Below are 25,896 nucleotides of genomic sequence, written 5' to 3'. Positions count from 1 at the left end.
GATGAAAATCACAGAATTAATCACATGGGTTGTGTGTAGTGTTTAAGGCTCAGAATAACACAATTTTTACCTAAAGTTGAAATGTTTTTAGTTTTGAAGTTATCATTTACTTTCAATGTCAGTAACTTTGACACAGCACATATTCTGCCAGCCTTCAAGAGAAATGATCCATTTTGTTAATAGAATGGAGCCTCAACTTTTTATGATAGCAGCGTAATAGTGCAATGGTAATAGTTTCTTAGTTAGTATGTAGCAAGCAAACCTGGCAAATTGTGGTTCTGACTGGTATGAAACAGTTTTTATTTACAGGTGGTAAGTTGAGGGCAGGCGGCAGTAGATACTGAGTGGCAAATTATACGTAGTATATGGCATTGACCCGTTTTGTTGTAGCAATGCAATTTAAACATTGCAAGGGCTGAAACCCTACTGGAATTTAGTGCAGAACTGTGGAAGTTAACAATAAATGCATCAAGACTTCCTTTCCTAGGAATTGAAATATAATTTTGCAAATTTGCAAGGCCAGATTTCTTAAATTTTATTTCTTTGACTCAAAGATACTTCAAAGCAACATTTCTTCTATTTATATGGTTTTTATGCCATATTATTAAAAACCACTGCTTTTTTAGATTCCAACAATAATGGAAGAATCAGTAGAAGATATTGTTCACAAATGGCTTAGCCAACACAAAGAAGGCTCTCTGAACAATCGAAGCTTCAGAGACTACTGGAGAAGAACTGTCCCTTTAATATATGCCCCGCAGGTAACTACATTTCCTTACATGTACGTAGCCAGCCTTCAATTGGTCCTGATAACTATATTTGTCCCTTAATGTCAAAGATTCATGTCTCTTTTGTTATGAAGTTTGCTTTACTATCCTGCTTTCACTGTATAACCCTTGCTTTTGCATAAGAAAAGAAATATTGGTATATTTTTACTGATGTGTGTTCCCTTAATAGATGAGGAAACCCTCAGGATGCTTTTTATTATTTTATTGTTTTTTTTTTCAACTGAATTGACTCTTCCCTTGAATTCCAGCCAAACTTCAATCCCATGCACATAGAGGAGCAGGAGGAACAGTCAACTAAGCTGCTCACTGACCCACTGCATCAATTTATTGCTGGCTCATCAACTCCTGACAAAGTTTATAATGTAAGTTTTGAGCTTAGGGGTTCAATGGAGCCACTTTTGCCCTCTAACGGTAAAAAGAACAAAACATGGGACTGCTTAATAAGTGAGAAGAAACACATGAACTTGATTAGTGCTTGTTTATTGCATGGGTTAATGCATGATGCTGACCAGGATTCAATAAGCCTATGAAGTATCAACGATCTAGTACCATCAAATCTATATCCTTTATATAGTTTATTGTTTTAGTTTCAGGATGCAAAATTTTTTCCACCCATAAGTGTTTCATTTAAGTAGAGACTTGATTTAGCTGTAGTAAAAAATTATAATTGAACATTAATATTCTGTTGTTACAGTCCTCATGCACATGCCTTTATGGATGGGAAAATAACTGTGGTTCATTTTGTTGTGCAGTCTATTAGAGAACTTGATGCTGCTCCTGCCCTTTGCGGATATGTGTTTAATGCTGGGGAGCCCACCTATGGCTGTCGAGACTGTGGATTTGACCCAACCTGTGTTCTCTGCTCTGATTGCTTCAAAGCATCACCTCACACAAAACACAGGTATACACACATATATTCATACAGGATAATGAATAATGATTGGAATTTCTAGAGATTTTGTATATTTATCCCCTTGTTTTATTGACAACTCTCTCCAAAGAAAGAGCATTGAAACTAAGCATTTCCAATTATCAGGTACAAAATGAGCACTTCATCTGGGGGCGGCTACTGTGATTGTGGCGACACAGAAGCCTGGCGATCTGATGCTTTCTGCAGCGTGCATGCTAAAGGCACGCAAGGAATTTGCATGAGCTCTCACAAGCAGCTGGACCCAGATCTGGTGGGAACCTGGCTCTGTGCACCGTTGATGGCACTGACATTTGTTGTAGTATTAATATTGCATTTTTTCTATCTCTTTTGTTGCCCACATAGGATTGATAGAGCCCACAATGGATTGATTGAGTGACTAGTAATTCGTTTAATGTTTTTATCAAACATTTTGATCTTGACATTCAATTCTATAGTCTGGAGCCAACATTTCGTCAAGTAAGAAGACAGTTGATGTATAGTAAAATTATGAGCTTGTAATTGGCTTGGACATCACAGTATTGTCTTTCCCCTTTTATGATTATGGTATTTCGAATACAACCTTTTGTCTTTGAATCCACCTCAATAGAAGGAACAATCAGAGTATTAAAGAGCACTACATTAACTTCCTGTTTGTTCTTGCGATTGAATGGAAAATGTTATAATTTATTTCATGGACTGAAGTTGGAAATGGAAAATGTTATAATTTATTTCATGGACTGAAGTTGGAAATGGAAAATGTTTAAATTTATTTCATGGACTGAAGTTGGAAATTGGGCATTCTAGAATTTCGCTGAATAATCTTGCTAATTCATGGCATGAAAATGATATTAATATCAATAAGCTTCTTAGGAATTACAGAAACATGTTATCACTTGTTTATCTGCCATTGTGCCTCTCTAACTGTTCACTTTTGTTGATCTTCGGTTCTGATTTATGCCAGCTTATATGAATTTTTAGCAGAGTCCCAGTAACTTGGTCATCATGTTTGTTATGGTTGCAGGTGTCACGTATCCAAATAGTAATGGAGTGCATCATTGACTACGTGAGGGACATGCTCACCCTCAGTGAAGGTCTCTCGCTGCCCTCGGATCTGGAACTGCCAGATGCTGAACCCACCCGCAACCCCAACCTTTACAAGATGATGGACGTCTACTGCGCTGTGCTCTACAATGATGAGAGCCACACTTATGATCAGGTGACTTTGTCTGTCCTATTACTATGTTCTTTATTTCATCAGCCTTCTGATAACCTGCGCTAAATACTTGCAGCTTCACACACTCGCAGGCATAGAAAGCTCATATTTCCTAGATTACTCGCCGACAAGTTACACTAAGAATACTCTTTACCAAGTCCAGCAACAACTTCTGATAGGGAAGTTTCAATACCTGAGTTTTAAATCTTTTGGATTTGTTGTCCAGGTGATCGCTGCTCTGGAACGCGCCATCAAGTGCACAAAGAAGGAGGCGGTGACATTTGTGACGTTCATAGACCGCGAGGGGCGCTGCGTTATTCGGTGCAGTGGCTTCCAAGCGTGCCAGCAGGTCAAGTCTGCTATGGACAGAATGGCCATCTCACAAGCATCTAAACCCTTTATTGTTAAGGTATCTCTTATCTATAACGTGTTAGTTGAACTACCTCCTATATTCATGGATCATTTAATGCCGAAACTTGATTAATGAAAAATAGTGTAATTTTTTCTTTCAACATCGTAATTTCTTAATTCAGTCTCTCTAATAAATGTTGTTTTATAAATAAGCCATAATATTAAAATGATATACAATTCTTTTTCTTCTAGATTTTCCGGTCCCACATCCAAGCCCACCAGTCGTTTGCCTCTCAGCTCCTGGTGTGGCTCGACAAACTCCTTGAGAAAGGCAATGCTATCAAAGCCATTTTTTCTGAGGTCATCTTCAGCTGCCCTTCAGGAGTAAGCTGTTTTATTTTCTGTTCATTATTGTGTTTTGCTGCCACAGGCGTCATGTGTAACGCCATTATGCTTTGCATGAAAGATTCTGGTGAATGTGAATCTGTAACTGAATATGTTTGATGGTATTTTGTATCATTTCTTGACTAGTTAAGCCTCTAAGTATAATTATTATATCTGTTTCCACCATTGAAACGTAATTTAGGTATTCATCGCAGGATCACATTAGCATATTTAATTGTTATGCATACACCACAGGACAACATGACCATGTTGGAGCGGATCATGTGGACTGACAACGAACTGTGCAAAGCAACGCGCATCCAGTGGCATAAGCTCTTCATTTCCGGGCTTTTGATGGACTTTGAAACCAAGAAGCGCTTTGCTAGGGTCAGTATTTCGCTCATATATAGATATATAAGGTACATATATTCCTGGTTGCTCAAATGTTTATCTGATTTAAGATTAACAGACTTGTCAGACTTAAATGAATCTTATGTAGGTATTTAAAATGCAATTAATTATTATTCCTATCTTATACCTTCTTTGATCCAAACTTTGGTGTGTTACGGAACAACTTAATATGAATATAATTTATTTGTATGACTGGAAGTAGTATATATGGTCTCATAAACCAACTGCCTCTAACATGGTTTGCACTGAGCAGCTCTTCACGAAGCACTACAGCAAAATGATGAAGACGTTCATAGCAGACGACCACGAGCACTCGGTGTGCATCGTATCACTGGGAGTGCAGCTCTTCACCATGCCCACCATCGCTCATATGCTCATCGCAGAGGAGGCCGTCATCGCCAAGCTTATCCTCACCTTCATCACCGAGTGCACCACACGCATCAAAAATGGTTAGTTGCATCTTTAACTTAATAAACTTTCTCTCCCATATTAATACCCATAATCGTCTTGAAATTATATTGAGCGTTTGTTTCGTGCTAATGTAATGTAATTACTTTAACTTGTCAAGTCTTGGTCAAATATCGTGAACTGAAAACTGTGCTACTTATTATTAACGTTATTTGTCAAATTTGGAAGCATTCAAGTTTGTTTTTCGAGTATTAGGAGCTCAGATGCAGCATGCAGGCTAAAAAATCCCACGTTCTGGACATTGTGTCAAAATCCCGAGTCTAAATATACTTTTGTTCTCATTTTTCCCAGAAATCATTAGTACGGTATTCTTACTGAAAAGATTTCATCAGCAATAGTAATTTATTATAAACTTGATGGAATTTTGCGCTTGACGGAATGTAATGACTAAGCCAGAAATACTTGGTCCATATTATTTGTTGAATTTATCCCGAGCTTAGTCTGGACTAAGCTGAATCGTGGACGTTTTCCTTCCGTAAATATTCAAGATGTATCAACATGCATGACCTTTTTGTTCAATGTGCAGGCAAGCTCTTCCCTCTGAGCCAAAATGCAAACTTGAGCAACCTGGAGCAGGGTAGCATGACGCCCACAGAGTTCCGACGCGTGCAGTTCATCCTCTTCGACCTCAAGTACCTGCTGGGGATGACGCCTCTCACATGGACGGACCAGCTCAGAAAGGGCTTTCTGCATGGCTTCAATCAGATCATCAAACTCTTTTGCATGATGCAGGTATGTCTTAAGTTGCTTACGGTGCTGCTGCATGATGCAGGTATGTCTGCAGTTGGTTACGGTGCTGACATTAGACATAGGTCGTTAAGAATGGTCAAAGGATACCGTTAATCTTTGATGCGAGTGTTTTTCTTATCGTTATGACTGTTCAATAAAGTGATTTAAAAATGTTTGTTCATCTCTTGATGTAGTGGATCCGGCTGAAGCTGAAATTTGCAATACACGCTTATACTAGTGAATTACTTTATGCCTTGCGGTTGCGTTACGTCTGTCCTCTCTTGCTCTGTTCCTTTGAATATGTACACCAGAGTCTCAATGGTCTTTGCTCACTGCCAATTGTTCCTAGTTCAATAATTCCAGGGACGTATTCCTCGTGTTTATACTGCATGATGAGCAGGTGTGAATACTTTCTATTCATGCGTTTATGTTTTTAAAAGCAGGTGTTGTCATCTTTTCAACAACGACAATTTACAAGCAAAAGGTTGAGGTTTGTTGACTGCAAAGGATTGTGCTACAAGCATTTCTTGATAAAACACTCAAGGTATCTTTGCTGCTAAAACATCTTATTACTGGAATGATTGCCCATGGCTTTTGGCACTGAGGGGAACATGCTGATATGAAACGGTGATGGAGAAAATAAAATATTAATGAATCTATATTCGATCGGGATTTGAGCTTGTAAGTAACAGTCGAGCTTTTCTGAAAGCTACTAACGCCTGCATTTTATTCTGTTTCATCAGATCCACAGTGAAATTGAAAGGCTTAGCATAAAATTTCATGAGGATGTTTTCCGTTTTCCTAATCGGCTATCTCTGATGATTATAGTTACGTTTTAGCTTAGATGCCTGTTTCATTTTCGGAATCATTATTGTTGACTGTGGTTATTATTATTATTATTCTGTAATGTAGTTATTATCATTATTGTTGGGTATGTTTGCCCTCCACACATGCCGGAAGTATTATTAATGATTTTTATGTTTTCAGAACATGGACCCCGTGACCCGCAAGGAAGGCTCGCACGTAGAGTTTGAGCAGGAATGGGAGGGTTCGTTCAACCTGCACATTAAGATGTCTCCAATTCTCCCCCAAATCGTCGACTGGGCCTCGTCCGACCGCGTGGTGCTCATCAAGGCTATGAGGTGACCTTCTAGGACTAGGAAATTAGAGACCTGGACCATTGGCCGTTATAAAAAATAATTATGAGCTCGTATCTCCGTATGCCAATCACTAACAGCTTCTCAATCTTAACCCACTAATCATGGAAGAGTTATTATTCATATTATTTATTCAGGTTATTGTATGGTATATTCGTCATACATCAATGTTAGTGAGTGATGTATTTCGACTGCGTGAGTGCCGCTCACTCGGCTCTCTTCATCAGGATGCTGCTGAAGGCGCTCAATGAGCACGGCTGCGAAGGTCTGCAGAAGCGCTTCATGCGGGAGGCGGCAGGCCACACGGTCTGCTGCATCGAGTACGACGTCAGCAAGAGCCCCGTGTCCATGCACATCGTCCTCACGAGGCTCTGTGGCTCCTTGGCTGTACAGCTCCAGCGCTATGACCTCTCCTACAACTCCCCAGAGTTCCCTACCAAAGACAAGCCTTCACTCAAAGAGTTCATCGAACCTTCCTTGCGAACACTGGTCATGGTATCTCAGGTGTGCTGGTAGCAGGGTCATGGTGTCTCAGGTGCGCTGGTAGCAGGGTCATTCATGGTGTCTCAGGTGTGCTGGTAGCAGGGTCATGGTGTCTCAGGTGTGCTGGTAGCAGGGTCATGGTGTCTCAGGTTTACTAATATAAACACTACGCAAATGCGTTACATGTAAAAATGATTTTTTTTAAACGGTTAGAATGTAGTCCTATGGAAATATCGACAATTAAATGGTTACGAAAAAGCAGTTAATGAATTTCTTTGACTTTTACCATTGTAAAGTGTATTCTTACCTACAGGCCTGGTTACGCATAACCATTGGCATATGAACGTTGATGACCAAAAATTTTTGTATGTGATTTGAATGCCTACTCATTTATAATTAGCGAGACGCGCCATTTCTGGCTTTGTTATTTCGCTTTGTTGTACATTTACAGTCATCGCCGTTTGTCTCATAAGTGATATGAATAAAGCTCACAATTGACTTGATAGTTTATGGTTTTATTGATTGCTTAACCAGAGTGTATTTTGCAGTGCAAAGCAGGGATGTGGCGTCGCAACGGCATGGCCCTGACGAACCAGACGTACTTCTACCGCAATGTGCGTTGCCGTCAGGAGATGATGGACAAAGATGTTTTGGTGCTGCAGAACGCAGCCGCCCTCATGCCCCCTGACGACTTCCTCATCTCCTTACTTAACCGCTTCAACCTCATGAGCTGGCAGCGTCCTGACTACGAGACCACGTACCTCTGGGTGAGTGGACCACTCCTGCCTCATGAGCTGGCAGCGCCCTGACTACGAGACCACGTACCTCTGGGTGAGTGGGCCACTCCTGCCTCATGAGCTGGCAGCGTCCTGACTACGAGACCACGTACTTCTGGGTGAGTGGACCACTCCTGCCTCATGAGCTGGCAGCGTCCTGACTACGAGACCACGTACCTCTGGGTGAGTGAACCACTCCTGCCTCATGAGCTGGCAGCGCCCTGACTACGAGACCACGTACCTCTGGGTGAGTGAACCACTCCTGCCTCATGAGCTGGCAGCGCCCTGACTACGAGACTATTTCATTGGGCAGAAAAATACGGGCTCGGTAGTTAAGATTTTAGGATCTTCCTGTTCAACCATAATTTCAGCGATTGTCCAAGCATCAATCAATCAGCGTCCAGCTTCACTGTCTTCAATTCTCTAACCACACACCCCACTCGTGTTCGCCGCACTCACCCGTCGTGTTCACCACACTCACCCGTCGTGTTCACCCCACCCACTCGTCGTGTTCATCACACTCACCCGTCGTGTTCACCCCACTCACCCGTCGTGTTCACCCCACCCACTCGTCGTGTTCATCACACTCACCCGTCGTGTTCTCCACACTCACCCGTCGTGTTCACCACACTCACCCGTCGTGTTCACCACACCCACCCGTCGTGTTCACCCCACCCACTCGTCGTGTTCACCACACCCACTCGTCGTGTTCAGCACACTCACCCGTCGTGTTCACCACACTCACCCGTCGTGTTCACCCCACCCACTCGTCGTGTTCATCACACTCACCCGTCGTGTTCACCACACTCACCCGTCGTGTTCACCACACTCACCCGTCGTGTTCACCACACTCACCCGTCCACCACACTCACTCGTCGTACTCACCCCCTCTCCCGTGCCCCCAGAGCCGCGACGACGACAACATCCGCCAGACGGTGGTCATCCTGGAGGAGTTCTGCCAGCTCCTCCTCTACATCGTGGCCGAGCGCTACGTCGTGGGTCCGTGAACCTCCAATTCTTGCTTTTTGTGATAGTTAGTTACATTATTATGAAAATTAATCCATGGATAATTCTCAGTTAGTTCCATTATTATGATAAGTAATCCATAGATAATTCTCAGATAGTTCCATTATTATGATAATTAATCCATGGATAATTCTCTTGATGAAGCGTTCACACGTAATGTTACGGTTATGGAGTTGACGGTTGTAAGTTTCAGTAGCTATAAAATGTCATGGTTATTCCCTTGAATGTTATCTTGTTGAAATGTGGCTGAAGTGTTGACTTCAGCAAGGTGGGGGCTCATAACAAAATATTTTACATTAGATGAACATGTGAATATAGTGTCAACATTAAAGGCATGTAAGGTTTTGACTTGAGATCTGTCGTATGTTTAGTTATGGTGTGAGCATCGAAAGGGTATGAAGTTAAGGGTTTTAACATGAAAAAAGTATGCTAATAGTAGTAGTGTTTACAGAAGAAAGATGTGTGGTTGCAGCGTCAAAATTGAAAACAAGTTTGATCCCTGCACTCGAAATTTTCAGATTTCACGCATTGTAGCTGTATTTTTATGATTATGAACTTGTGATATTTTTATGACTTATAATGATTCCTTGATTTTCTCGACCGTGTTAGTATGAAAAATCGTCGTTATGCTTGACATGACGTGCCATTATGCTTGACGTGCCATTATGCTTGACGTGACGTGCCATTATGCTTGACGTGACGTGCCATTATGCTTGACATGACGTGCCATTATGCTTGACGTGTCATAATGTTGTTGGTGGACAGGTGTGGCGCAGGTGGAGGCGAGCGACGTGACGAAGCACGAGGTGATCCACTTGCTGTGCGTGCAGAACATGACGCACTCGAGCATCAACAAGCAGCTGCCTGAGGGCACCAACCACGAGACTGGCATGGAACAGGTTCGTTCTCACCATCCTGTTCATATCTAATGCCAATGGTACGAAACAAGTAAGTTATCTTCACAGAGTTAATATTTCGAGCTAATGTCATGCAACAGGTCCGTTCTCACCACCCAGTTCATATTTCATGCCATTGGTATGAAACAAGTAAGTTATCTTCACAGAGTTGATATTTCGAGCTAATGGCATGCAACAGGTCCGTTCTGGGAAACCCGTGGAAGATTGGTTCTTGCCAGCAAGTAAATATTTCATGGAACAGCTATAGATCCATTAAGCTGGATCTATAGCGAAGTAGGCGAGCACAAAGAGCTGTGGCAAATCTCTGGGCGGCAGATAAGGTGCTACTCACGCTTACTCACACCTGCCTCTGCGCTGCCTGATGGTTTCTACTGTGGTATAAGCCAGTGGTGCAACTGAGCTGGCTTAGCCCAACTTTCCTCAAATCTCTTAATGCTGCTTTATTATTAAATAAAAAGAAACCATTTGAGATCCGCCTGTGAAATAATAATATTGGAATATTGATAAAATGTTAGCAAAGAGCGTTTTCATATATGCGTCAATGGAACGAGCAGGTGAGATGTATTAACGGAGTTATTGGGTCATCAGGATCGGACTATTACATATCATGGTTGTAACCTCAACAGACGGTATATTAAATTCAATTAAGAAGAACATTACAAATTTGTCTTTGAAACATTGTTTATACGGAGCTCAAACAATTTTATTTCCTATTTATTAACTATAGGAAATATTATCATCACTATTAAGAGCAATTAAATATCAAAAATTAGCAATCTATTTCAATCGATATCTAATTTTTTTCTTACAATCTCAGTGTAGGAGTATGTTACAAATAATTATATTCATCGTTACCTCAGACTGAGGATTGATAGTTTGTGCTAACATAATTGATCTTCTGGCAGATAATTGATGATATTGCGGACTTCAAGAAGGCGTCTGGCGAGGTCAAAGGCTACTATGAGCTCAAAACAAAGTTCTACGACATGTACAACATCTTCTTCTATCACTACTCCAAGGAGGAACAAAGCAAGTCTGAGGTGAACAATGATGTTAAATTTTCATATCACGTAGTCCAATGTAGACGTTTATTTAGCTTCTACTTTATCAAGTACAAGCTAAAGTATTTACAATCGCGATGGCATCTGTACAATCTTGGGCAATCTCTGTGACGCTTGTACACTCTTGTACCATCTCAGTGTCACGTGTACAATTGTGTACACATTCTGGCACATATGTTCAATCTTGTACCATCTCAGTGTCACGTGTACAATTGTGTACACATTCTGGCACATATGTTCAATCTTGTACCATCTCAGTGTCACGTGTTCAATTGTGTACACATTCTGGCATAGATATTCAATCTTGTACCATCTCAGTGACATCTGTACAGTCTTGTACAAGAAGTATCAAGCATTTTACTGAAGTGGTCGATGCTAGCGGCTACCACAGCAGCAATGGTGCTGCTCTCATGACAGGCGATGTGTGTGAAAGCTTGATTTCTTTGCAAATGCTGAGGACGTTGTTTAGATCTTGTTGATGTGCGGGGCTCTATGTTTTCTGCCACAAATGCAATTCACAGAAAATGTCCATTCTCATCCCTATTATCTTCATGCCATTTAGCAGACTATGAAATTAACATCACATTTTCGCATGTTTTTTGCATCTCCGTCAGAGGCAGCGCAAGACTTCTGAAGTTATCATTAGTTTCTGGTGTCAGAGTCAGTCATTCGATGATGAGAAAACGGCCTTCATTGAAATGAATGGTACAGGGAAAATTACATGAAATGCCACCAACGTCATAACCCACATCTGAAAAGTTGAAGAAAATTTTTTGGTAAAAACACAATGTTTACGAATGTATAAATATCATATCCCACAATTGTGGTGCAGGTTGAACGGTCCTTCTCTGTAAGTGTAAAGTGAACCACTTTAATATTAGGTACACTTGAATTTTTATTTGTATGGCACTCCCCAGGAGATGATGGCCCTTTTAATTTAATTTTTAATTTAATTTTTTTTATTTTATTTTTTTTTGTAATTATTAATTACGAAAATGTAATTAATTTAATATAAATTTAATTAACATTAAATTAAATAAAGAGTAATTAAATTATAATTAAATTGAAAAATTTTTGTTCACTGTTGTGTTCAGGTGGAGCACCGCGAGCGCTGCAAGAAGCTGGGCAGGGAGGTGTGCTGCCCCCCTCCTCCCGTGCCTCCCTTCACCCCCGCCTTTGCCCCCATCAGGAATATCTTCAACTGCGCCGTCTTCAGGCACCTCTTACATGAAGTCTTTTCCAGGTGCTCCAGCATAGCATTAATTTTATTATATTTTATTTTATACACTGTACAAAATGAATTAACCTCACGCGCCAAGCGCCTATATGCTTCCTTAAATATGCTTTTGCAGTTGTTTGACGTTCTAGGTCCATGTTTGCTGATGCTTTCCCAGCAATGCTTCAAGTATTTACATTAAAAACACAACATTATTTCAGTGTTGATGACGAGTAGGCTGCCAATACTTTTTTCAGTAAGGTTTCCTATATAAATGTTGACACTTTGTTGGTACTCATTTATTGTTTATTAATGAAATCTTCACTAATAGAAAATTACTTTCTCCAAAATAAGCTTCTCACAATAATCGTTATTAAATGTCTTACAAATGTGCGATATCTTAAACTGGGGGCTCATTGAGTATTGAATCCAAAACACAATTCTACTGTTTTTTACAAGATACTGGAATGAATCAACTTATGCAGAGCATTCAGTTTGTAAGAACATGTAACTAATACCTATATTATTTTACTCTTATGCAATATAATTATATTACAATATAAATATTATATTGTATTGAGATGGAGCGACGAGCGCAGCAAGAGCGTGACAGAGACGAGCGTGCAGGTGTGCTTGCACCTGCTGGGCGTCGCCTGCTACGAGGAGCTCCACACTCCAGGCTTCCTCACCAACCCAGGCGAGCTGCGACAAGTGCTCCAGCTGCTCCAGGCCAACAACTCCACTGCCTCCCTCCTGTCCCTCATCGCCTGGACCAGGAGGAAGTGAGTTCTTGTCTCGTGGATCATATGTAAGTTTATGTCTCGTGGACGAGCAGACATTAGGTAAGTTTGTTATGTGCCACCTATACTTTCCTAGGTTGAAATTTCGAGTGTTACCTACACTGCCACAGTGTGTCGTGAGTATAACGAAATTGCTTAAAACTGTAGCAGGAACGGAAGCATTTAGGGCTGTAATTCGCTGTCTGTGTTCAGACTGGAAGAGGCGTTCCCGGAGAAGGAAAAGCCCGCTGGCAGCGTCGACGTGGCTGCTGACAGCGTCACGTCCATCGCTGACGCCGCTGTCAACGCAGCCGCTGACACTGAAGAGCTCGACGAGAAGCAGAGGAAAGCCAAAGCCTCGCAGGAACGCAAGCAGAAAATTCTCAACAAGATGGCTAAAATGCAGAAGAACTTCGTCAAAAGTCATAAAGCTCTATTTTCAGTAAGCTGTTTTCGTCATTTATTCGTTGTGTTATCTCTTTTTGCCAGCGGAAGTTCGTTCTTTTAGTCATGTATTTTATTGTATGTACTGTTGCAATATGAATAATTATACCAAATGAATATATCCTTTTGTATTGTTAGCACCTTCGCTTTCTACTCCTAAACTCTTTGAAATACCATCAGCATGTCCTTAGAATTGCACGAGTTATTGTAATGTAGGACTTATGTTAACACCATCTTATTTGCGGCGTGCGAAAACAGTGTTAAATAATTGTCTACTCGACTATTGCACCGCTAATTGTAAATTAGGATACGAGATTTAGCAGATAATTGCACAGATAAAAAACGTTTATGGTATCATAATTTACTAGGTACTGAATTATTGCACTGCTAATTTCCACTGAATTTTACAGGAGGAGAGCACGGTGGAAGACAGGCCCTCGGAGAGCGAGGTGGAGCAGATGGAGGTGTGTGACCTCATGCCTGACGAGATGGTGGCTCTCGGTCCTAAACAAACGCTCCCTCATAGCACCAGCTTCAGGTAATGATGCCAGGAATTATGTTATAGGAACAACTCTGTGCAGTGTCCGCTTTGAATTCTGTCTTACCTCAAATACTGAGAAGTCTTCTTACTGATTCCATTGTCGTGATTTTAGATGTATGCTTTTTGTTTCGTGTTTGCATGAAATATTTACTTTTGCCACGTTCGTGAAACACCATTTGTTTTCATCTTCTTCATTTATATATGTATAGGTCTCTGCTCCACCTAATAACTTTGACAATTTGTTGGATGTTAGCATGATATTGCAGCCATCGTGTTTGTCATGATCTGTGAAGAACATCTTGTGTGTGACGTAGTTATAAGCACCATCGCATCCAGCAAGTCAAATAACACGTCACGCTGCACCACGCAGCTTAACACATATCACATCATGTTGCAGTCAGACGTGCATCGTCTAACACATATCACATCATGTTGCAGCCAGACGTGCATCGTCTAACACATATCACATCATGTTGCAGTCAGACGTGCATCGTGTGTCACATGGACGAGAGCATGTGCCAGGGTGCGGCAGGCAGCGACGAGAGCAAGAACCTGCTGGTTGTGGGGGTGATGGTGCAGCCGAGCACCGTGCTGGCGAGGCGGCGTCGCGAATTCAACACTCTAGACCAGCCCTTGTACCTGCCGGCAGACCTACACAGGGGCATACACGTGTCCTCTTGTGGCCACCCAATGCACGTGCATTGCTGGAAGCTCTACTACATCAAAGTTATCCAGAAGGAACAGCGCAGGAACTACAGGTGAGTTGTCCCTTGAGCCGTAGCCAACTGTGTTATTTTTTAGGGTTACGGAAGCGGTATCGTCATTCCATCGGTATCGTCATCTCTTCACCTTCATATCGAATCTCCTTACCTTAAATTCTCACTTCCTTACCTCATGTTCTGACCAGGTTGCATGATCATTACATCGACAAACGCTTCGTGTTTGCCTTATTATATACGAACGACCACAAAAACTCCTACCGGCTTTTCATTACTCACACTTTTCAGGATGCGTCAAGGCACGAACATCGACGTGGAGCGTTCCGAGTATCTGTGTCCTTTGTGCGAGTGTATCTGTAACGACGCCGTGCCGCTGCTACCACCACCAACACAGCCTCTCTTCGGGGGCAGCATTACTCAGGGAGACATCTTGGTGACGCCCCAGCAATGGCTGCATGGTCTTCACGTCATCCATACAAATAAGGTGCTCTTAGCTGCAGTTTTTACGCAATTTAAGCCATTCATGGTAACTACCGGTATGTAGAGTTTATTACTAAAAAATTCCATGAGTAATTACCATAATTACCGCAGCCTTCTTCGGTGCTACATTCCATAGTCGGCTTTAGTGGAGTGACGTTCTTCTAACTTTCATGCCTCCAACTGTTGGTAAACATCAATGGGAATTTTACATTCCAGCCTTCCTATCGGGGTCTTTCCTATTATATCTGCAGTGTTTTTACAGCTGAATTGTTACTAAAAAGTTTCACAGAAGATCTCAGACCTGACCCTTCAGGTGTCAAACCGCGTTGGTTTCCTGCCACATGCCTGAGAATACTTCACTCAAAGGATGGGCATGGCACAGATGGGCGATTGGTGTTATTTTCCCTGGAGGCTCGGTAGGCCCGTGAACCTCCTACCTCCTCCGGGTGGCTCGGTTGGCCCCTGAACCTCCTACCTCCCCCAAGTGGCTAGGTATCCTCCTGAACCTCCTACATCCCCCAAGTGGCTCGGTAGGCCTGTGAACCTCCTACCTCCCCCTGGTGGCACTGTAGCCCCCTGAACCTCCTACCTCCCCAAGTGGCTCGGTAGGCCTGTGAACCTCCTACCGCCCCCTGGTGGCACTGTAGCCCCCTGAACCTCCTACCTCCTGCAGGTGGCCCGGACCGTGCACGCGAGTGCCCCAGAATTGAGCGACAGCCTCAGCGACGAGGAAGACAGCACCGCCGTTGCGGGCGTGTGGTTGCCGCCCGACCTACCGTCCGTCACCAGTCGCCTCACCTCTGACATGAACTCTTCCTGCGCTGCTTCCAATTTCTTAAAGGTCTTGTTGTGTATTTTATACGCCTCAGTACAGCTCGTTTTATTGGTATCTACTTGTTAGTATTAACCTCTATATACTTTTTTCACCATTCTACGAAATGCCGCACTGAATTTTATTAGAAGTATATTCCTTGAAGTTAATTAAGTATATTATGCACCGGAGTAAATTTTACCCCAAGCTTATAACTCTTCATCTCCTCGTTATGCGCCTCACTTTGAAAATAATGTCTGTGCAAAACTCATTGTTGAGTAATACTTTAGATGTCCAATGTTTCTATCTGAGACACCTCACCTTGAAGTCGTGAATTTTCTTGACGAGTTTTCCTTGCAGATGTTCACTTCTGAGTACAACACAACCATGTCGAACCTGCTACCGACCTCTGACCAAGTCATGTGGGACTTCGCTCACTCAATATTCAGAGTAATGAACTTGGTTTAATGCTGACGTGTGCTAATCTTCACTAATTATTCGTAATGACTATCCAAGACTCAATATTTCGTGCATTGGTAACCTCATAACCTAGTGTTCTCCTAGTGTTTATTAATGTTGCGACAGAGAACATTTTCTGTTGTCGTTGAACAGCTTTGAGTCCCGTCTTTAATTTTTACTACTGGAAACGGAATCTAAATTATTTACTTTGATTCGAAAACGCTACTTAATCTGTACTGAAACTTTGATAGAGTGAAGCTATAAGAGTTTTTTGAGGCATTCCTGTTAAAGTTCCGCAATATATTGCATTGATGTACATGAAGTCCTAAAGCCAGGCGTAGACGCATGTTTGTTAATAGTTGGTTGCATACGTGAGTTTTAGCTTGTACAGAGTTTAATGTTGTAAAGTCATTTCAGCAGAATTGTATTTTGCGGCAATGACTAAACCATACCTTAAATTCTGGATTTTACCGTAGAAGAATATCCTTCCTATTATCATGGGATATACCACGAAATTATTCACTTGGCGCAACACGGGCTGGTCAATAAACAGTGCTGTAGTTTTAGATTTACTATGGGCTGCGCTTATCATAAGAGAGACGGAAATGAGATCTATCATTTTGCATAGCACGGGCTGGACCATAAATTGTGATGTAGTTTCATTTACAAAGTTCTGCGCTTCTGAGAGACGTAAATGAGATCCTGGATCCATCACTTTGCGCAACACGGGCTTGAGCATAAACTGTGATGTAGTGCACTATGTGCTGCGCTTATCATTATAAGAGAGACGTAAATGAGATCTATCACTTTGCATAGCATGGGCTGGACCAGAACCCAAACCTGGCCGACGAGCGCATCCTGGGCTGCACGCTGGCGAGTTTGGCGTACACTATCCGTAGCCACGAGGAGGTGCAACGCTACGAAGGCCGCGCTCTGCTCACCGGCATCAGCAGCCGCCAGCATCTTTTCCTGTCCTCTCTGACGGCCACTGCCGCCTACATACCCTCCAACCAATGCTCCAAGCAGATGCCACAGGTGAGTGTTGGGTGGTAGTCGCTTACTGCATCCCCTCCAACTAATGCTCCAAGCAGATGCCTCAGGTGAGTCTTGTGCATGGTAATGACCTCCTGTATCTCCTCCAACCACAACGGCAAGCAGATGCCGCAGGTGAGTATTGGATGGTAATGGCCTCCTGCATTTCTTCCAACCACAGCGCCCAGCAGATGCTGCCAGTGGTGGCTCTTTTTAGCTATTCCGCGGGCTTTGTCGCGAAAGTGGCCTGAATCTCTTGTGTAGGCTATACTGGCGTCGATTTAGTTCGTAGCTTGTAAGGAAAGTCCTGATGTCTAAACCACCAAGCCCTGGTATTCTTGTAAGATGCTAGTTGAGAGCTGCTTTACGCTTTCTGAGCGGACGAGAGCGTACTCGGTGTTTAGATATACGGAAATATTTTGCCCATCTATGAGTAGTCAATCGAAGACACACTCGTATCTCGTCTTTTTATCATAGGCAGATGTTCGCGCTATGGTAGCCAAGACGCAATCATTGATCATCCTTAAATCACTGTGGAGAATGTAAATTTTTAAATCTTTTCTCACTTAGTTTTCATCACGAATCTGGAAAATATTCACTATTTCTTCCCATACTCTTACTTTGTTTGAGTTGTTCACTTCACAGAATATTCAGAAATGTAATAAGCGTCTGCATTTTGAGATGCAGCAGGCGTTTACAACGTCCATGTTACAGCCGAACTTTGTTGGACGCAGCGGCTGTCATTTCAGGTGACTACGGTCATGGTTCGGATAGCGACGTAATTAGGAAGCATTGTAATTGCAATGTTAGCCTCAAATATTCAGGTATTTTTGGGTCTGTATTGTCGAAAGTTTCTCAAGTACATGTAGCGGTCTAAGTAAACGTAGCAGTAAATTCCTTATTTGTGAATGGTGGATTTATCTTGAAAATACATCATTGATTGTTGGACGGAGTTACGAATTCGTGAATATTTTTGACGTGATCACTGTTTAGCCGTATCCATCATTTGTTACTTACGGCCGTCGGTATGTGCAGGTGTCGACTAGCGCTGCGGTGTGCGTGCTGAGGGACGTGTTGGGCGCCAGCAGCGTGACTCTACTGGAGATGGACTGCTTCAGCGCCGCAGTGTCCCTCGTGCTGCTCCTGCCCGGCATCTTCTCCCCCACACACGCCACGGCTAAGGGCGGCTTGCAGGTTGCGCTCTTAGTGCTATTGACAGCTATTAACACAGCTATTAGTGCGTATAGTGCTAGTAACATCTCGCCGTCCTCATAGGACTAACAACAGCTGTTAGTAGTATTGACTACTGCATCTAATTATATTGCTATTAACGGCTGATTATGCTCATAGGATTGGTAATAGTAAAATATTGGAAGAATAAGTTTTATTATTCTGTCAGTTAGCTTCTACTGCAGAATGCTAGTAACGATGTGGGAATGGTAATGCATAAATTTCATTAGAAATCCCCCAAAATGTTTTGGCTAACATTAACCACTTCAACTAGTCTGCTTCTACTTTAAAATTGAACAACGAAATCACTTCTAGCCATTTTTCAGGCCCGGAGTTATGAACTGGTGAAAACCGTTTTTGGATCGTACTAGCATTTAATTGGGCTTTAGGAATCGCACAACAAAAAGACGATTCTTTAAGATCATATACTATGTGACTTGAGTGACATCTATATTGTACTGGTGATCGCGGAGAGCTCCCAACACATCGGGGCAGAAAGAGAGGTTTTATCCGTGAACGTAAATAAAGAACTTTGAAATTATTTGCCATGTGCAGACCTCCCATGTCACTTCTGAAACACCCCAAACTGGTTCCTGTCCCCGATCATGGTCTTACCTGGCTTTATGCAGTACACTAAAAATTATTAATTAATATGCTGGACACTAAACGGGCAATTAAGGCCACTAGATTAACTAAATAACTAACTAACTACCTTGTGCAGGACCAGTATGTGCTGCAGCTCTGCTTCTTGGGCCACATCGTGCAGCTGCTGCTCACCTACGACCGCACGTTCCCTGAGGACCAGACCCCCATGGAGGACACGGATGAGGTGCAGGAGGCCGTGCTGGGCTCGTGGGTGGCTGCTGAGGAGGAGGACCCGATGGACAAAGAGTGTGAGGACTCAAGCGGGTCTGAGCACGACGCCTCGTGGCTGCTAGCGCTCTTCCATCAGAGCCGTGATGCCGTCGGCCTGCCGCCGCTACACGTCAACGCGGCGACGCTCCTCGCGCACATCAAAGAAAGATGGTCAGTTGGTGGAACGTTGTCTTATTTTTCTTCAGTTATCTAGTTTTTCTGAAGTGTAATCATATGAGCAAACGTCAAAACCCCTGCTGTCCAAGTAATCGTTTAATATGAGTTTTCTTACAATCGGATTGCAGAAACAATTGTACATAGTCAAATTTTGTCTCACATTGTAAAATATACTGAGGACATTAAAGATTAATGCGAACCGGCGCAAAATAAGTGATATATACTAATAATGTAATGATACAAGAAATTGTGTTGTACATCAATAGATTCCCTAAACAACGTTGATTACTATAACCCTTTCCTCCAAATAATTAGCAATTGCGCGCACACTACCAGCCTCCAAATAAAAAAATTAATAATATAATAAATTGTTAACACGCAGCCTGCCGTTCCTGCGTTGCGCGGGCCTGTTCTTCCACCTGCTGACGGGCTGCGCGGCTCCAGCCGAGCTGAGCTCGTCCGTGTGGGTGCCTGAGTCTGAGTACTACTGCCTGCTGCGCTACCTCGGTCTGTCCACCTCCCTCGCACAGTCGCTGCAGCCTTTTGCGTCAGTCGTCAAAGTGTGAGTCTTGATTACTGTCTTCATAGTTTTTTGTCTTTACTTTAATTTCCTTTGCCCGATGTACTTTTTCCTCTTCTCAGGGTCTCTCTCTACAGTTTTACAGCGCCTATGTTAAATGAACCGACATGTTGCCATGATGTTCACGATGTAAAAGCGGTTCTGCAATAATCTGAGTAATAAATTGCTCTTTATTATATCTTGCCGTCATGCGGTGCCCTCTCTAACTGCCAAGTTAGGCATGAAGCTCGCGTTATTTCCAAGGTGTTTCTGCAGGTGGCTAGCGCACCCAAGGCTGCTGAAGTGCCTCAAGGTTCCCACGTTTGACGGCGACCGCGCTCTGACAGTGAACAAGCTCTACCCGCTACTCAAGGACTACTCGGAGTTCATAAGCGAGGTGGCGAGCTTCGCGTGCCCTTCGTCGACGGTGGGAGAGAAGTCGAGCACTCCGACGATATGTCTTGTGTGCGGCACCATGATGTGTTCACAGGTCTGTGCTTATCCCGACTTTGCCCTAACTTTCCCTTATTGCCGCTCATGACACTGTCTGCTGTAACTGTCCTACCATTTTAACTCCTACATTCGAATTCAAACAACCATTTTACTGTCTTGTGTTGTTATTCAATGTTACTGTTACTGATGATCAAGATACATATGTCACGTTATTGACTCCTATGTTATTAATCCACGTTGTATTCTATAACCAATATGGTCTTGTAATACTGAAGCTGTAATTTGCGCTATTGTGTTGCGTGCACCAGACGTACTGCTGCCAGACGGAGCTGCCGGATGCGACCAAGCAGATGGTGGGTGCCACGACCGCCCACGCGCACACGTGCTGCGCAGGCTCCGGCATGTTCCTAAGAGTCTGGGACTGCACGGTCATCTTCAGGACCGGCAAATATAAAGGTAATATTATATAGTTTCACCGTATCGCCATGCGGTTCAGATTATTCTAAGACAGTGTAGGGCAATGGTTCCATGGTTCATATTAATCACGTGGTCAGTCTGGTCCCAATAACCGTAGTTTCCTGCCCTCGGTCTCGGTATTCGCCTAAGTCATAAATGTAACCCTTCCAAGTTACTCTGGGTTGTGTTTCCTTCAGACCTGTTAGAACTGCTTGCTGTCAATTATTTTTATTCTGGTGACTATTTTCTAATAGTCCGTGATGAATGAACCGCGCTTTTGCAAGATAGAGATGCTGTAATGTGACCAACGACGAAGTTTTCCTATCTGATGCTGTCCCTGGGTTTGATTTTCAGCTCGGGTAAGGAATTTGTAGACTTTAAGTCTTTCATCCGATTCGAGTCGTTTTATATAAAACCGAATTGGCTGCAGGGAAAGTTCATATCGTTCGATCCGCTCGTACCAACATGCTATTAAAAATTTTCAGTTTAAATTTCAGTTTTCAATTTAGCTTTTGTTTCAAGGTCCATATTAGCATCTTTTCCATGGTTCATATTAGTATCTGTTCCATTTTAGCCTATGTCAGTCCAGTTTAAGTTTTTCATTCCATTTTTATTTTTTATATTAATGCTCGTTCTATTCGCGTTAACTCAATTGTCAGGCATTTAGTATCATACTAGTATCATATACGACGGCTCACCTATCATTGAACAAAGGATCAATTATTTTTACATAATTCATTATCGTCGTTTATACTGAACTCAGAGTGAGCAGTATGGCCGATTTGACTTATTGTTCTGTTGTATGTGTGAAGGCTGCTACTTCACACCGCCATACCTGGACCAGTATGGAGAGGCGGACATGGGCCTGCGTCGCGGCAACCCGCTTTTCTTGAACGCTGAGAGCTACAGTCGCCTGCACGCCAAGTGGCTGCAGCACCTCATCCCCGAGACCGTGTCCCGCACCTTAGCTGCTGCCAGCACACACGTGTTCAGCATCGACTGGCAACATGTGTGAGCTACGTCACGTCTTCAGTGGAGACTGGCAGCACGTGTGAGCTACGGCACGTCTTCAGTGAAGACTGGCAGCACGTGTGAGCTACGGCACGTCTTCAGTGAAGACTGGCAGCACGTGTGAGCTACGCTACGTCTTCAGTGGAGACTGGCAACACGTGTGAGCTACGCCACGTCTTCAGTGAAGACTGGCAACACGTGTGAGCTACGCCACGTCTTCAGTGAAGACTGGCAGCACGTGTGAGCTACGGCACGTCTTCAGTGGAGACTGGCAGCACGTGTGAGCTACGCTACGTCTTCAGTGAAGACTGGCAACACGTGTGAGCTACGCCACGTCTTCAGTGAAGACTGGCAGCACATGTGAGCTACGGCACGTCTTCAGTGAAGACTGGCAGCACATGTGAGCTACGTCACGTCTTCAGTGGAGACTGGCAGCACGTGTGAGCTACGCCACGTCTTCAGTGAAGACTGGCAGCACATGTGAGCTACGGCACGTCTTCAGTGGAGACTGGCAACATGTGTGAGCTACGGCACGTCTTCAGTGAAGACTGGCAGCACGTGTGAGCTACGGCACGTCTTCAGTAAAGACTGGCAGCACGTGTGAGCTACGCCACGTCTTTAGTGAAGACTGGCAACACGTGTGAGCTACGCCACGTCTTCAGTGGAGAGTGGCAACACGTGTGAGCTACGCCACGTCTTCAGTGGAGACTGGCAACACGTGTGAGCTACGGCACGTCTTCAGTGGAGACTGGCAACACGTGTGAGCTACGGCACGTCCTCAGTGGAGACTGGCAACACGTGTGAGCTACGCCACGTCTTCAGTGGAGACTGGCAACACGTGTGAGCTACGCCACGTCTTCAGTGAAGACTGGCAGCACGTGTGAGCCGTGACCATCGCGTACAGCCCATAGTCGTCCGACCTGTGCTTGAATCATGTTACAGGAGGGGGTCATATTTACGGCTGAGAGCTCGGCCGCAAAACGTGTTCTAATTTGAAATAGCAAAATTCAATACAATGAATTATATCCAAAGCAAGTATGGTATTTAGGACGTGCCTTCCTGATTGTGCTGTCTGTTGCCTTTATTTTAAAATGGGATCGCCCTGGTTCCGATTTTTGCAGCTTCATTAACACGACATGAGCAAACCTTTGAGCCTGCCATCTCACGGCTGCTTTTCAGGCCGGTTTTCCATAGATATTCAGAAAATAAAAATAATCCGAAATGGCACTGCGATAGTCACTTAACTTCACGTGTGTTGCCCAATCATTGATGTAAATCTGTCGCGGCAAAAAATATCTACATTTTTTCATTTGTTTTATTACATTGTACGTACAGAAGATTACGGCTGTCTGACAACGTATTTCACTGATTGATATGATGATTCAGCGGAAACAATTTTCTTCATTAGTTCCTTTGCCTTTCGCTAAGTTTTCAGATCGCTTCATGCTTCTTTTTCACGACCGCAATCTCATAGCATTAGAAAGAAATGCACTTTCGTTCAGAACTATCGATATTTTTTTCGAGATTTCCTTGGATCCCGAGTATTTTCCCGGGTTCTTCTTGTTAACACTAACTTGAACCAAAATTAGACTATTTTTATTGTTATTACATTAGTTTGCCTACTTCATTAACTCAATTTTAGTGTATATTAATTAACATGCGAATAACGCATGTATTCATGCTCCCTTTTGCGTATTATTTCCGCGTGTTGTTTTGTTAGCCGTTGCGTTTTGCCGTTAGACGGTAAGTATGTTCCTTGTGCTGCACAATTGCCCTGTAAACTGTCTTCGCTAAGTGTAAGTTCTTCTTGTTTTGCTCTTGTACGCGAGTTCGACCTGTAACTGCCTGGCTTCGATGTACAACAGGATTGGCGAACTCTATTATTTGTGAATAAATATTGTCTGTCTACGGCCCGAAGGGCGTACAGCGGTGATGTTAGTTCACCTCTGCTATAGAATATTGTAGAGAATTTATTTGAGTTAGTGCTAAGTTTACGGTAATGTCTGCGTTTTGATGACACAATGACGCTATAATATAAGCGTTATTGATAGATGTGGAGATATGGGTGGACTTGCTGTAAACTTTAATTTGGCAGTTTAAATATGTTGTCTCACGACTGGTGTTTGCTTAATGCGATATGTAGAACTGTTTCAACCGATCTTCCTGTTCCCTAAATTTTACAGTTCTAGTAACATTTCCATATCGCTGACACGATTAATGCGTCGGTTTCTCGCTGCTCATCTATTTCGTTTGGTAGTCAATTCAAACGTACGCTGACATTTTTTCTATGTCAGGGAAGTACATTTATCGTGTAAATGCATCGTATATATGATATCTCTTGAGATCTGAAACGTTCGCTGCGAGAATTTTAGATTTGTAGCTTATAGTGAGAGATCTAGTGCGTTTGTTCTTAAAAAAACGTCGTTTATTTAGTGCGAGCGGAACGCAACGTTCAGTCTCGATGCTTACTTCGTATGTTCAATAAATGCTATAGAAATTAATGGCGGCCATCATTATCCTCTTACATTCCTTTGTTTAGGCCGTCTCTCAGTATTTAATTTCACGACGCGCGCGATAGTTTCGTCTGTTTTGTCCCGAGTAATGTCGATAATTTCCTTCCTTGTTGTTCAAGGCGGAAAATCTTTGCGAGTGAGGCAAGTCGTTGCGGGGAGCGCGGAACGCGCCGTGAAATTTAAGTAATTTCCCCCTTACTATAATAATTACTAATAAGTTTGAGCAGCAATCTTTTCAATTCACGTAATGAGACGCTTTATTCATAAACAATTTTTGCAGCCGAAAGATTCAAGCGTGTTGAAACTTCTCAGAATATCCCCTGAAACATAATGTTACACGTGGTGCATATAATTATAATGTTTATCTAATATTGCGCTACCAGATGAACTAAATTTATTTCGTCGTTTATTTATTTTAGATATTACTGTTGAAAGTGCGTTCCTTAGTTGAATATGAGCACACAATCGTTTTTTGTAACGTCGCAAACGAGGCAAGTGCTTACGTTCGAACACTTCTCGTGTGAAACATAACTTTCGTTTTGTAATGAAATAGACTCGCAATTCCATGTACATCGCTAACGAGCATGTTTTTGTGATGCTGATACAGAATTACTGTCTTCAAGACAGTACTCTGGCCTCTGTGTACTGGCCTCTGTGTCTGGCCAGACACACTCTGGCCTCTGTGCATACGAAGTATCACGAGCTGCTCAGAAGGCGGATTTAGGATAACCTGAAGGTACACTCGAATCGGCAAAGCTGTTAGTCAGGTGAGGAAAAATAGGATGGGTGCCAGTTAGGTGAACAATCGAGTCAGTGAGTGAGGTAGTGACTGTGGGTTTTGTTGGATAGTTAAACTAGCTAGGAAGAGGAATTCATGGTCGGAGACGCTTAAGTCTTGAATGGACCCTTGAGAACAATCATTGCTCTTACAATAAGGACTTTTTAAAAAACAAATTAGCCCTTAAACAATGTAGCAATGAAAGGCCCATTATGTTCAAAATTAAGCAAAATATATAAGCAGCAAAATTTCAATAATATCCGTAATATTTCCAGCATAAAGAATCCATCATCAGTTGGAAAGTCAACAATACAATATTGTTGACGGACGACAAGTTTACATAACAGATTAAAAAAAAGAATGATCGAAGGAGAAGTAAAGACATTGTTAGACATTGTTATGCGTAACCGTGCGTGAAAGTAATAATCAATTAGTCATCAATAAAAATATCTCTGAGAATAATCAAGATTCGCAAATTTTGTGTCACTGAATGTTTATGATAACCGCCAAATTGAAACAAAGTTGAAATGTAAGTTAATCCTCATGACGCGCGTGGACGCAGTCGCCATGTGTGAAATTTTTATCGGGTTATCTTAAATCATTTGTTTACAACGCCTGTCCAAGGACCCTACCTCATTTGAAGAACAACATACGCAAAGCCATCGCCAACATATCCGTCAATATGCTTCAGTGAGTTGAACGGAACTTC

At 42.7% G+C, this 25,896-nt stretch overlaps 1 protein-coding gene across 1 annotated transcript; it reads left to right on the top strand.

The window, feature by feature from the left end:
- Nucleotides 1–565: 565 nt before the first annotated feature.
- Nucleotides 566–24,393, top strand: LOC108683020 (E3 ubiquitin-protein ligase UBR2). Its single transcript, XM_018172293.2, has 31 exons — nucleotides 566–761; nucleotides 1,037–1,150; nucleotides 1,541–1,689; nucleotides 1,825–1,969; nucleotides 2,720–2,914; nucleotides 3,138–3,320; nucleotides 3,515–3,646; nucleotides 3,902–4,033; nucleotides 4,311–4,506; nucleotides 5,052–5,257; nucleotides 6,242–6,396; nucleotides 6,639–6,915; nucleotides 7,443–7,661; nucleotides 8,576–8,669; nucleotides 9,462–9,595; nucleotides 10,519–10,653; nucleotides 11,769–11,917; nucleotides 12,472–12,672; nucleotides 12,883–13,111; nucleotides 13,524–13,651; nucleotides 14,134–14,412; nucleotides 14,662–14,857; nucleotides 15,527–15,694; nucleotides 16,025–16,114; nucleotides 16,940–17,158; nucleotides 18,191–18,349; nucleotides 19,107–19,411; nucleotides 19,800–19,979; nucleotides 20,253–20,466; nucleotides 20,738–20,885; nucleotides 21,698–24,393. Exons 1-31 carry the CDS (start codon nucleotides 639–641, stop codon nucleotides 21,898–21,900), a joined length of 5,457 nt encoding a protein of 1,818 aa, XP_018027782.1. The 5' UTR covers nucleotides 566–638; the 3' UTR covers nucleotides 21,901–24,393.
- Nucleotides 24,394–25,896: the final 1,503 nt, after the last annotated feature.

Source organism: Hyalella azteca, unplaced genomic scaffold (genome assembly GCF_000764305.2).
Source record: "Hyalella azteca isolate HAZT.00-mixed unplaced genomic scaffold, Hazt_2.0.2 contig15624, whole genome shotgun sequence".
NCBI classification, from domain to species: Eukaryota; Metazoa; Arthropoda; class Malacostraca; order Amphipoda; family Hyalellidae; genus Hyalella; species Hyalella azteca.
This window is presented reverse-complemented; position numbering and strand designations above follow the sequence as displayed.